General features: G+C 42.5%; 1 protein-coding gene and 1 pseudogene across 1 annotated transcript in view; one reads left to right on the top strand and one right to left on the bottom strand.

Annotated features, from left to right (window-relative positions):
- Positions 1-12769, top strand: part of ARHGAP23 (Rho GTPase activating protein 23) — a 115510-nt gene that overhangs the window by 79335 nt on the left and 23406 nt on the right. Inside the window, exons 13-16 of the mRNA XM_066626944.1 lie at positions 959-1020; positions 2822-2949; positions 5128-5246; positions 6036-6191. Coding sequence (XP_066483041.1) covers positions 959-1020; positions 2822-2949; positions 5128-5246; positions 6036-6191 — 465 coding nt within the window. The remainder of the gene's footprint in view (positions 1-958; positions 1021-2821; positions 2950-5127; positions 5247-6035; positions 6192-12769) is intronic.
- Positions 6238-6354, bottom strand: LOC136654565 (5S ribosomal RNA; annotated as a pseudogene).

The raw sequence follows: 12769 nt of genomic DNA, 5'->3' as shown, positions 1-12769 counted from the left end.
CTTGGGACTAGTCCTGAGTTATGGCCCACTCCTTGCTCATTTTCTGAGTGTACTTCTGATCAATTTTTCATCTCCATACATGGACTTCTTGGTATTGGGGGGTATGAAAGTTCTTTGTCCAATGATCAAACTTGGCTTTTTTGCTCCCTCAGTCGCTGGAGGTGATAGGAAGGGAATAGGCTGTTTTAAAGAAGGTGAAGAAGCTTTCGGTTTTATGAGCTCCTATCTCTGGGTCTTTGCTTGGCTTTGACCCTCTTGTGAGAGTTCCAATTGGATTATGGCGACATCTGCCGGCTAGAAAATAAAACTAAAACAGTTGTTAGAACCATTATAGTACATAAAGCAGAATCAAATAGTGAAATTTTTCCTGGACTGTACTACTTTAGAATGCAGGTGGATGGTTACAAGTTTGAATGTTTTCCCTGCAAAAAAATAGGTAATCCAAACAAAAATAGCTTCCTAGTAATAGATGCAGGTTCAGTCTTCTTCCTTTCAGGAAGTTTTTTGCCCTGGAGATAAATTCATTCAAACCCCTACCTGAAGCCCAAATAATGTATCGTAGTCCAAAAATGCCCCACCACTTGATTTCAGTTTGAATGTATAAACCAGTTCTTGGACTGCAGGAGGGGAAAAAAAGTCAATGTGGGGTGTTGGCACTTTTAGGAGTTGATTTCTAAGGCTGTAATCTGAAATGCTTACTAGGGAGCATGCCCCTCTGGACACAGTGGAATTTACTTCTGAGTAAGCACACATAGGATTGTGCTATAAAAGCATCTGTTAAGCCTCATGCAGACAACTGGTTCAAAATATGCTCTGATTGTATTATAGTCTGCCCTGGAGTCTTAGTGAAAAGGGACTTTGATCAGCAGAGTAGAGAAAGAAATGGCTGAATGGATGTTACTTTAATCCGGTAATTAACCCTCTTTCTCTCTTTCTTTTATTTCTGCATTGTCTCTAGGACCCTGGGTTTGCAAGCCAAGCACTGATTAATAAAAAACTAAATGATTACAGGAAAGTGGGGTGAGTTTTATTTTTCTCTTTTCTTTTTGTGATGTTACCCTCCCCCCACCTTCTATCCGTGTGGTTTTTCCTGAGAGCACATGGCTGGGTCGTACCACTTCAAACTTCAGGGGGGAGCTCACTTGACTGAATGTGCCTCCATACCAAAATGGACGCCCGTCAAAAAAAGTCCCTGTACGAACCCTTCCTTTCTGATGGGCTTGTTACCTGTCCATAGAATTTTGTTGCATGGAGGAACATTCAAGCCAGAGGTGATGTCATGATGCCATCACTGAACTTCCAGATTGCCAAGCACCAGATTACTAAGCACCAAGTGACTGTGTGGAGCTTGCCTTCAGACTCAGAGACTTCAGAGTCTTTTTATTTATGTATTCAAGGGTGTTTATCCCACCTTTCCACTCTAAAAAGCACCCAAGGTGACTTGCAATTCTAATTAAAATCCAATAAAAGCAACAGGAAAACCAATAAGAGTTGTAACTGTTTGCTGGTCCCCTGCTTTGGTCACAGGGGGGTGTAGCCTCCCCCTGTCACAAAGGCTGTGATATCTAGTGAGTGTAGTACCACATTTTCATTCTTGGGGTGATATGAGTAGCTGGATACTCTGGTTTCTGGATCTTTCTGGGAGCAGTGATGACAGATGAAGGCTCTGGGGTAGGGAGGATGATGCTATAATGTCCAGATCTTAGGCTGCAGTGCTATCCATGCTTACCTGAGAGTAAACCCTAGTGACTATAATTATACTTACTTCTGAGTTGACAGACATAGGATTGGGCTCTTAGTTGGTCTACTTTCCTGTGGTAGACTTGCCTCAGTCTTTTTTAAATCATGGCAGCACCTGTCATGTGTGAATCCTTTTCTTGTTCCACTATTATCAGGTCCTCCAGTCTTTCTTCCAGGGTAAGGACCATCCTCAGGTTCACTGCTGTGTACCATATACTGTTTTGCAAGCCCTGCTGGGTCCTGGCATCTTCCTGTTCTGCTCAGTTCTCTCTGTGGCTGGCTTTCTGTCATCTATTTCTCCCCAGAGCTGAGTGTCCCCAGAGAGAATCAGAACCAGCACCTTGAATCTCATGCTTGGGAGGCAATAGAATCCCAATTAATGTATACTTTGGTGCTATAATTCATGCGCTCCCAAAGACCTGGAAGAACTCAGTTCACCATGCTGCAGCTTCCAAGCGGTTGTCTGCACCCTCTTATTTATTGGATTTGTAATCCGCCTTTCTCCCCGGAGGGCACCCGAGGCGGCTATGTCGATTGTATTGTAGCCATCTCTCCTCCGAGTTAGATTTAACAGTAGGCACTATCTGAAAAAAATTATTTGTATCAGTATTCCTAGAATATACAAGTGTGCCCCAGTGTCCCCGGGGGTTCACCCCCGTGCTGCGGATGCTAGGGACCCACTTCGAACATGCTCAGGAAAAAAGCCTCCAGTAATTTGCCTAATTGTCATGCAGCACTTTTGCTACTTTTGCAGAACTCCAGGCAGTCTCTTCTGCTTCTTCCAGCCTCTTCCAGGTTGTGCAGAGGCCCTTGTCTCCACCCAACTTCACCCCAGAATGTATCATGATACATATTTGGAGTGGGTCCCTGGCACCCGCAGATAACTAGAACTGTGGATACGTGATTCGTGGATACCAGGGGAAGCCTGTACTGCATTTTAGTTCACCTTCAAATCAAGTCTTGTTTTGAAAACATTTTCTGGCTGACTCGGTAGCAAAGATCTGTGTACGGTGGGGCAGGGGGTGTGGTGATGAGACCCGAGTTCTTGAATTAATGCATTCCATGGTCTTCTCTTTTGCAGCTCCTCTGGGACCAAACCAGACTCCTCCCCAAAAGGTCTTCGTGGACAGGGGATAAAGTTGGAGATACAGAAGCAAATAGGAATAGGCCCACCCCGCTCCCCACGGCAGGATGCAGTCACGTTTAGAGGTATGAAGGGCCTGAGTGTGTTGTTGTGTGAGGCACTGTGAGCATTGCTGAGTCAGGTTTGTTGGGCCGAAGCCAGAGTGGTTTGGTTCCATATAGTGTGGACTCCAGGGGGATTTAGGGCCCAGTCCTATGCTAGACCAGCGCTGGCGGCCACTGCGCTGCCGAAGTCACTTCTGTGCTGCTGGTAAACCTGCTGGGTCAGTGCCAGTTGGCGCTGGTCCTCAGCGTCGAGAAGATGATGCTGTAACGGCAGAAGATTCTGCCACCATATCCTGTGCCCCCTCCCAGGCCAGAAAGGCCAATATGGGCCTCCTTAGTTCTACACCAGCAAAATAGCTGGTGCAACTTTGCACCATTGGGGCTAACCCATTGGGGCTATAGCGCCTTTATCCAAAGGAAGAAACGCTCCCTTACTCCTAGGAGACTCTGGTGTCATTTCGGCACCGCTGCTCCTCTAGGTGCTGGGTCAGCTTAGGACAGCTTAGATTCAAGCACCATCTCAGTCAAGGATGGGCCTTGGGAAACGTAGTTGCCCTTAGCCTCAGTTTCCTACATGCAACAGGGGGATGGAATAATGTGGGCTTGTGGTTAGCCAGTAGTGAAAGCCAGCCTATTTGTATATGCTTAGAAATGTTCCTCTTTATTGTATGCTTACACCACTCTTCTGTTCACTATTATACTCCATATCACCTTCAGAGCTCTAGGCCTCACTTTTAACTTCTACAGACATGGCACAGTGCAATCATACATAAATACAGTCTTCTCAGTTTGTGCCAGTTCAGGCTACAGGTGGGGGAACTGATATTTGAATGCTCCTGGATATATTTTTCTAAAAATCCCTGCACATAGAAAGTTAGTGTGTCAGAGTTTTTTTTCAGTCTTCTCCCTAGCTTTTTACATGCATGATTGTTTTAATATTGGGTGGGGGGAGTTTCAAATATTAAATCTCACAAACTGTATTAGTACAGTCCCAGGAAGGACTGTTTTGCTAGATACTATTTTCCTTCAAATAAGCTTCTTGTGGGTCAGTTCAAACATGCATATTTATCACACGAAGACTGGCATGTTTGTAAAAACTGTTAGACACCAAACACTACAGACAGTGAATTCCTGTCTGCAAATTGCGATTGTCTGAGACATTAAGTGATGAATTATGGGTTGAGGTGCCTGCGTACATGTGTGAACTTGCATTTCCACCATCACCCCACTCGTCGTTCTCTTCCCAAGGTCATCTGTTGTCAATCTCCTTGTCTTCTTTCTCTCACTCCCATCTCCACACTGTTTGTCATGCTGGTCTTGTGACTGAAACAATTTCTTCTTTCCTCCTGTCATGGTGGGAATATGACAGGGAAAATTCACCACAGTGAGACTCTGCCATTCACAGTTGAAGAAAAGCATCCTGACATCTTAGACCAGGGGTGCCCAAACCCTGGCCCTGGGGCCACATGTGGCCCTTGAGGCCTCTCAATGCGGCCCTCAGGGAGCCCCCAGTCTCCAATGAGCCTCTGGCCCTCTGGAGATTTGTTGGAGCCCGAACTGGCCCAACGCAACTGCTCTCAGTGTGAAGGCAACTGTTTGACCTCTTGAGTGAGCTGTGGGATGAGACCTCCCTCCACTGCTTGCTGTTTCACGTCTGTGATGCAGTAGCGGCAGCAAAGGAAAGCCCAGCCTTGCTTTGTACAAGGTCTTTTATAGGCCTTGAGCTATTGCAAGACCTTCATTCATTCATATAAGTTCATCTTTAATATATTCATTTATGTAAATTTATTCAAATTTTAAATGTAAATTAATTCTTTTTCACCAGCCCCCAACACAGTTTCAGAGAGATGATGTGACCCTCCTGCCAAAAACTTTGGACACCCCTGTCCTAGACCCTTAGGGTAGTCAATTTGAGCAGAACATTTGAAGCTGCTTTTCAAATTTGAAGAATCTTCAGAACATTCTGAATTCTCACTCCATCCAGCTCTATATTGTCCACACTAACAGCTCTGAGGTTTTAGGTGGGGGTCTCAGCACTACCTGATGATGCCAGAAACTGAATCTACTTGCAGTGCATGTCCTCTGCTCCTGAGTTATGGCCTCTCCTGTCTGATTCATCCTGCTATGTTTCTCCTCTTCTGTTTGTATCACTTCTCTGCTGGTGACACTTTTGTTTCTTTTTTCCTCCTCCTTCCCCAGATGACAGTGTCCCTCAGAAAATTCCCTGGGGTATCAACATAATGAAGAAGAACAAGAAGCCTGCCCCAAGGGCGTTTGGTGTTCGGCTAGAAGACTGCCAGCCAGCTCCTGACAACAAGGCAAGCCATTTATCTCTGTGGGTGGAATTCCTTGCATGTAGAAACCTAATATATTAGGAGAAAAGCTGTTGGTGGAGTTTGAGTTTTGGTAAGAAGCAAAACCAGTCGCTTGACTTGATTTTGTGGCAGGCAAGTAAATCCTTTAATGTGGTACTTGCACTCCAGTCTTGGGCAGGGTGGCAGGGAGGTGAAAATGGAAGGAGTACAGGAGGAAGTTGAGGAAAGGAGCCTAGTAGGAGGAGCTTGATGACCTAGATGTAGTCTGTGGAGTACCTGTTTAGGGGTTGGGCACTAATTCAGTATGACACTTTTCTAAAGGGAGCACCCAAAGATGGAATGTTCACAGGCATATCTTTGTGAATAGCTGGTCAAGAAAACCGATTGTTAGCATACTTTGGAGATGTGAGAATCCCTTCAGGATCTCATGACCCCTTAGAATACAGTGCCATAGCTATCTCCAGTGGTCAGATCTAAAATAAATTCCAGTGTCTGTGGATTTGACCAGGTACAATTAGTGTGACACAAATTCAGATGTAAAGCTTACAAAAGAATACAATTCAGAATGCATGTGTGTAACTTTTGTGGCTGGCCAGCTTGCTTAGGATTGCTTCTCCTGACCCAAAGATTCCCAAGTTGGTTTCATTGTGGCAGGGAGAGGAACTTGACACTCAACCCCACTTGCTTCTGTAGCTCTAACCATCCCTAAATGCAGATGTGGGGAATGCCCCTTCATGGTTACTGAACTTACTGCAAGCATTCACCTCTGTGTCCCCATGTTGGCTTCTACAGAAAGTCCCCCTCATTGTGGAAGCCTGTTGCAAAGTGGTGGAAGACAAAGGCTTGGAATATATGGGCATTTACCGAGTCCCCGGGAACAATGCTGTGGTGTCCAGCCTGCAGGAGCAGCTCAACAAAGGGTCTACAGAAATCAACCTGCAGGATGAGGTAAGGTGGTGGTTGGCAACCTTCAGTCTCGAAAGACTATGGTATAAGCCTACAGCACCCGGTATTCCCAAGCGGTCTCCCATCCAAGTACTAACCAGGCCTGACCCTGCTTAGCTTCCGAGATCAGACGAGATCGGGCATGTGCAGGGTAACAGTTGCTGGTAAGGACAGCACATGCTTTGCCCCTCCCTGGCCTTGCTGTTCTCTCAGCCTGCTGTCAGTTCCATCCCTTTCTCATTCTTCACAAATGTTGAAAATCAGTTTTGTTAGGTGGCACTGACACCTAGCGGCCGTTTTGTCTGTAATACAGGCTGTCTGCCCATGTCTATATGCCAAACTGCAGGGCATAGTACTGGTTGTAGCACAAATCCAAAGCAAATTCATACAACCCAAATTTGACCTTTGAACTTTAGGAGCAAGGAGGAGTGGTGTAGCATAGTATCTGAGAGACTGAGCTACAGATCAGGAAGTCTTGCCTATAAAAACTTTATTTCATTGAGACAGTATGGATCAAAAACTTGGGCCCTCAAAAGTGCTATACAAATGCAGTATTGATGATGCTGATGATTTTATTATTATTAATTAAACTGCCTGAGTATCCTATAGTTACAAAGGTGTTCTATACATTTTAAGATAAATAAAATCTTGCTGCCATCATGAAGTCCCTCAAGCCCCTTAGCTATGAGGTTGGAAATGCTATCCTACCATACAGGGTTATTGTAAGAATTATAGCAAGATTATGGGTAATTTTAAGGAGAACTATATAAAAGCTAAGTGTTAGCGGTGTTTCCCCGTTAATGAAATAAGTACTCGGTTTGTAGACATGCTAAACACCAGTTCAGGGTTCAGGGAAGGGTATGGGTGATTTCCTGCAAACCCAGCATATGGGGAGAAAAGCCCAATATAAAAAAGGCCAAAAATTAGAAAAATGGCTGGGCTGCACTTTCCATAGTTAGAGGAATCTGAGGGTGAGCCATGACACCTTATGGTGTTTGCTTTACTATTAAATCTCAGTAGATTTTGGGAGAGAGGAGAGGCTGTGAGCGTTCTTCTTTGCATCCCCAGAAACTGTTGTCAAGGTGGCATTTGATAATATTTCCTTTACAGTTTGGTGATCTTAAACATGGGTGGGGGTAACACAGAACATTATTCGAACATCAGGAACATGTATGTCTGCATTGCTGAACGTACGCAGAGGATTTGTATAGACCAATGATTTCCAGACTTCTGTGGATCACAACACCCCCACAGCCTCTTCTTCCCAGCTCAGTTGAGCGCTGCCATTTTGGATCTTACAAGATTTGGGCATCACCGTCTTGAATCTTGCAAGATTTTGTGAGATCCAAGATGTTGGCACCCCTGTGAGCATACCACAACACGCTAGGGTGTTGCAGCACACACTTTGGGAACCTCTGATGTAGACTATAAGATCTTGGCAGTGCTGTTAGCTAGATGTTTAAATAACATCATACATTAAGTATATTCATAAGGGGTGACTTTTAACTGATAATACAACAAATGTAAATTCAGGAAAGAAGAGCTAGTTCCTTTCTTTTCGGATTGCAAAAAACTTTGATTCTGTAGAGACAGGATTTTTGTTTAGTATACACCAGGGGTATCCAAAGTTTTTGGCAGGAGGGCCACATCATCTCTCTGACACTGTGTCAGTGGCCAGGAAAAAAAAAAAAAGAATTAATTTACATTTCAAATTTGAATAAATTTAAATAAATGAATATATTAGAGATGGAACTTATATGAATGAATAAAGGTCTTGCAATAGCTCAGGGCCTATAAAAGGCCTTGCACAAACCAAGGCTAGCCTTTCCTTTGCTGCCACTACTGTATCACAGATGTGAAACAGCAAGCAGGGGAGGGAGTCCTCATCCCACAGCTCATGCAAGAGGTCAAACAGTTGCCCTCATACTGAGAGCACTTGCGTTGGGCCAGTGTGGGCTCCAGAAAATCTCTGGAGGGCCAAAGGCTCATTGGAGACTGGGGGCTCCCTGACGGCCGCATTGGGAATCTTTGAGGGCCACAAGTGGCCCCAGGGCTGGGGTTTGGGCACCCCTGGTATACATTATTGGAGAAGTTTGGTACAGTATTGTTGGTAGTTTTCTTTACCAACATTTCTTTACCATTGGAGCAATTTATCAGTAACAACAAGCAATTTTAAGTATTAACTATCATAATTCCAAGTTCTGTAGTGTATATTGAGGGATGCAGCAAAGATGCCCCCTTTGTGCACTGTTATTTGTATTAAGTATAGGCATTTTGGCTTTATTAATTAGGTCTTCTGAACTAATTCACAGGATGAAAATTGGGACTGTGATCTTTAAAATCATATGTGGATAATGTTTTAATTTCAGTGAGATTTCAGTAAATCAACCCCTGTAGTATATAGGATTATTAAATTATACAGAGCAGTGTCTGAGTAAAAAAAATACATCTGAGATGGATGTAATAAGACTTATGACCCAGTCCTACTGAGGGCCTACACCATTGGAATGGGTCTGCTCTCTGTCTGAAAATACTGAAGATCTGAAGAATGGAAGAACGTTAAAGTTACCTTGAATGGGAAGAATCAATGTAATAAAAATGAAAATTCTTTCAAGAGTTCTATTTATGTATCAGAATTTTTAACTACTGAATTTTTAAATGAAGTGACAGGATATAGTAGTAGAATATAAACCTGGTTGCAAAAAATTTAGAATGGCCCTTGTGTGCAGGACCCATAACAGTGAAAATCTGAATTTTCCAAATTGTTGTAATGTTATCTCTATGTAATTGTTATCACAAAGCTGGACTTAGGCTTAAAGCCCTGATGCAGTGACAGGGGCACCGTGATTCCCAAATTTGGTACATATTGGAGAAAAGCTGTCTTAAAGTTCTATCAAGACTTTTGCCATGGTACACTAGAATGAAATGTAGAAAATTAGATATAATTCACGAGCTTAGCCCAAGAAGAAATTGAGTCCTCGGATACTACTATTACCATCCTTCATCCTTTATAGGGAATTTCATTTAACTGACAATGACAATATGATGGGTTGGCTACAGAACAGCATAGTAAATAAGTATATTTACTGATGTAATAGAAGACATCCCTTTCCATGTGGGAACGGATGAGAAAAATGAATAATAATCCCCCAATGTGGTTCTGATATTTCCAACTTGGGAGCTATGTTACAGAAACTGTGAGCAGGGGCTTATTTAGAGAGAGACTAACAGGTGTTAGTGTATGTATGAAATAGGGACCAAGAAAGACGTAACGTTGAAAATCTGTCAAATACTATAACGTTTAGACCGCAGTGGAAGGAATTCATATGAAATGTGATGAGAGAGGCTGCTAGGCGCTCTGATCTGATGTGACCTGGCAAAGTATATACCCTAAGTGTCCTACTTTCTCTCCCTATATAAATATAGAACCACTACAAAATATTACACCAATTGTATCTGATACCTTATTGAATAAAATATTCTTAATAATAATTAAAAATAGTATTTATGTGAATACAGTATAGATTATCATTCTTGGAGAAGTATGGGAAAGAAGGCGCACTGGAACCTATGATAGCATTGTCCTGAGATTGTGTGATTTTGGTAGAACATCAATTATGCACTTAGCCTTGTTTTAGAACTTAATATCCCTCTTAGTCCATTGGCAATGCTTTTAGGATATTTAGACCGTAATGTAATGTTAAGATAGAACATCAAGAGTTAACATGGAATTTATTAATTCCACCAAAAGCCTAGTGACGAATAGGTGCCAATAAACCTGATCACTTATTTCTGTGGCCAGGAGAATGGAATGGTGCTGAGTTACCTCTGGCGCTTGGCTGGCCTTGAGGGCTGTGAACGTGTTTTACGTTTGCAGCACTCACAGCCGGCGGAGCACTGGCAGTACAAGCTCAGTATTGAACTCTAAGGCTGCAATCCTATCATGAGAGTAAGGCCCATTGAACACAATAGGATTTACGTCTGAGTAGACATGCATAGGATTGTGCCCTAACTGCAATTTTCAGCATGCCTATTCAGCAATAAAACTCACTGTATTCAGTGGAGCTGCTGGTATACTAACTCCCTTCTTGAGAGTCATCCTGCAGAGCTGGTCAACCCAGACGTGCAACAGCAAAATAGCTGTCACAGGTCTGAGCAGATCTGTCTGTCTGTATCAGAGAGGCTTACCTCTGGGTAAGGGAAAGATTGTTCCCTTATCTAGAAGAGACCTCTGTAACTACCCCCCTCCCACCATCATAGGATGCAGTGGTCACCATTTGGAGGGTGGAAAGGATAGGGTTGGGCTCTGAGTGTGTGGTGGTAACATATTCTGTTGAGTACATCTGTATGCATACAAGAGTACATTAGGAAGTTGACTTTTGTGTGTTGAATATGAAGGATGTTGAATATAACAGGAGGGCAGGAGGTCTGGTCTAGAGGGTAGAGCCTCCATTTGCCTGAAGATTAACATCCACAAGGTCGCCAGTTCGAGGCCACCGGCACCGTGCGACCTTGAAGCAGCTGGCAAGCTGCAGCTGAGCTGTTCCATCTGCTCGGAGCGTGGGAGGATGGAGGCCAGAATGTTAAACCAGATCGGAGTGTAACACCTTGAATGTAGTGGTTCTTGAAAGAAAGAACCTTCTTTCAATTTGTAAAAATCCCTGCGTGGATTTAATAAGCCTGCCTATGTAAACCGCCTTGAATAAAGTCTTGAATAAAGACCAAGAAAGGCGGTATATAAATACTGTATATTAATATTATTGTATTATTATAACAGAGTAATTTTTATGTGTGCATATTTATGTGTATTTATATGTCTGAATATTTTATATATTTGATGATAACATTTTTAAATTTTATTTATTTTACAAATTTATATCCCACTTTATCTGCTTAGTAGGCATTCAGAGCGGGTCAATATAAACAAAAAGTCAATATAAACATTATAAAATATTATAAATAACATATATAATAATATAAAAATATAAATAATATGAACATTAACGTTCCCTAAAAACAGTACCTAATCTAAAAATCTCATTAAAGGCCAGGAGCAAAAAGCAGAAAACTGGCAGCAAACACTAAAAAAGAATGTAAACCCATAAAACGAATACATAAAAACCTTAAATATCCAAATTAGAAAAAGAACGTATGCAGAGGAATAGGAGATTTGACAATACTGAGGCAAGAAAAGGAAACTATGAGGACACATGCAGAAAGCAAAATGATTATAGATATGTTTGGGGAAAATATTGAGATGATGGCTGTAGATTTGACAAATGTATATACACAGTGGTCCATATCCACTGATCCCATATCTGCAGAGTCACTTATCTGCAGATTGGGTCCACGCTCCCCCCCCCCACGTGCCTCCGGAAAGTTCTCTGAGCACAGTAGACACCATAGACATCCATCCGCAGCCTCCAACAGGCTGAGATTGAACCTCCCGGTAAAAAAAACTTCCAACTTTTTTTCAAACCACTGCTGAGTAGGAGGCACTTGAAAAAAGTGGGTGCTCCTCTTTTTTTAGCAGGGGAAGAGTAACTGGCCCTCCTCACCCCAGCAGTGTCTTTTCTAGTGGCTACCTGCTGGTGTTCTTTTGCATCTTTTTAGATTGTGAGCCCTATTGGGACAGGGAGCCATTAGTTGTTTGATTTTTCTCTGTAAACCGCTTTGGGAACTTTTTGTTGAAAAGCGGTATATAAATACTGTTGTTAACAACAACAACAACAACTTCCAGTTTCACTGTGAAATCAGAAGTGACATTTTTAATCCCTTATAAAGCATTAGGAGGCTCAGGGAAGCTGGAATTTGCATTTTTTTTCACTGAAAGGCTTGGTCTGAGCCCAGCAGAGGCTGTGGACCGATGTCCATGGTCTCTACCCTTTGGAGACAAGGGGAGCTAAGCTGGGGGGAGTCGCCCATGTTCACGGTTTCACGTAATCACAAGGGTTCCAAAACAGAACCCTGGCGGATACAGGAGCACACCTGTATTTGAAAAAGTGCAGTTAAGCTTTCACAACCATGTAGGTTTCATGAGAGAGAGGACTGTTGTGGGGAGGGGGTAATACAAGCCTTTAAGGTTGAAAAACATAAGGAAAATAAAAAAAATCATACAAACACTGAATGAGAGAAAGAGAAAAAACTAAAAAGAATGTTGATTTATTGTAAATATCAGGAAAAAGGGGAAGAAAATAAGCCACTGACAGCTAGAAAACCATAAATAACAAGTCACAGTTTAGGAAAGCAGCATTTAATGACAGAAAATAACTGGAAAGAAGTTTAATGAGGAAAAATGTAAAGCATAATTGTGATTATAATAAAAGAAACTGAGGAGATATTGTGGCTACTTTTAGCAAAGGGCCAACTACCTGTTTGTTGTGAAGTAAAATAAAGAATTGTAGGAAAATCATTGAAAAGTGGCAGAAATACATGTGTCAGAACTGAAGGGTTATCACATAGCTACAAAGGAGACATGGACCAGTGCAAGTGAGAAAAAGGGAAAAATAGTGATCTGCAAATGAATCACAGCTCAAAATAGGATGACATAAAGTTATGGGGAGGGGAGGTGTAAGACGAGG

Source organism: Tiliqua scincoides, chromosome 5 (assembly GCF_035046505.1).
Source record: "Tiliqua scincoides isolate rTilSci1 chromosome 5, rTilSci1.hap2, whole genome shotgun sequence".
Lineage (NCBI taxonomy): Eukaryota > Metazoa > Chordata > Lepidosauria > Squamata > Scincidae > Tiliqua > Tiliqua scincoides.
Note: the sequence above shows the minus strand (reverse complement) of the source record. Positions and strands in the feature narration are given on the sequence as shown.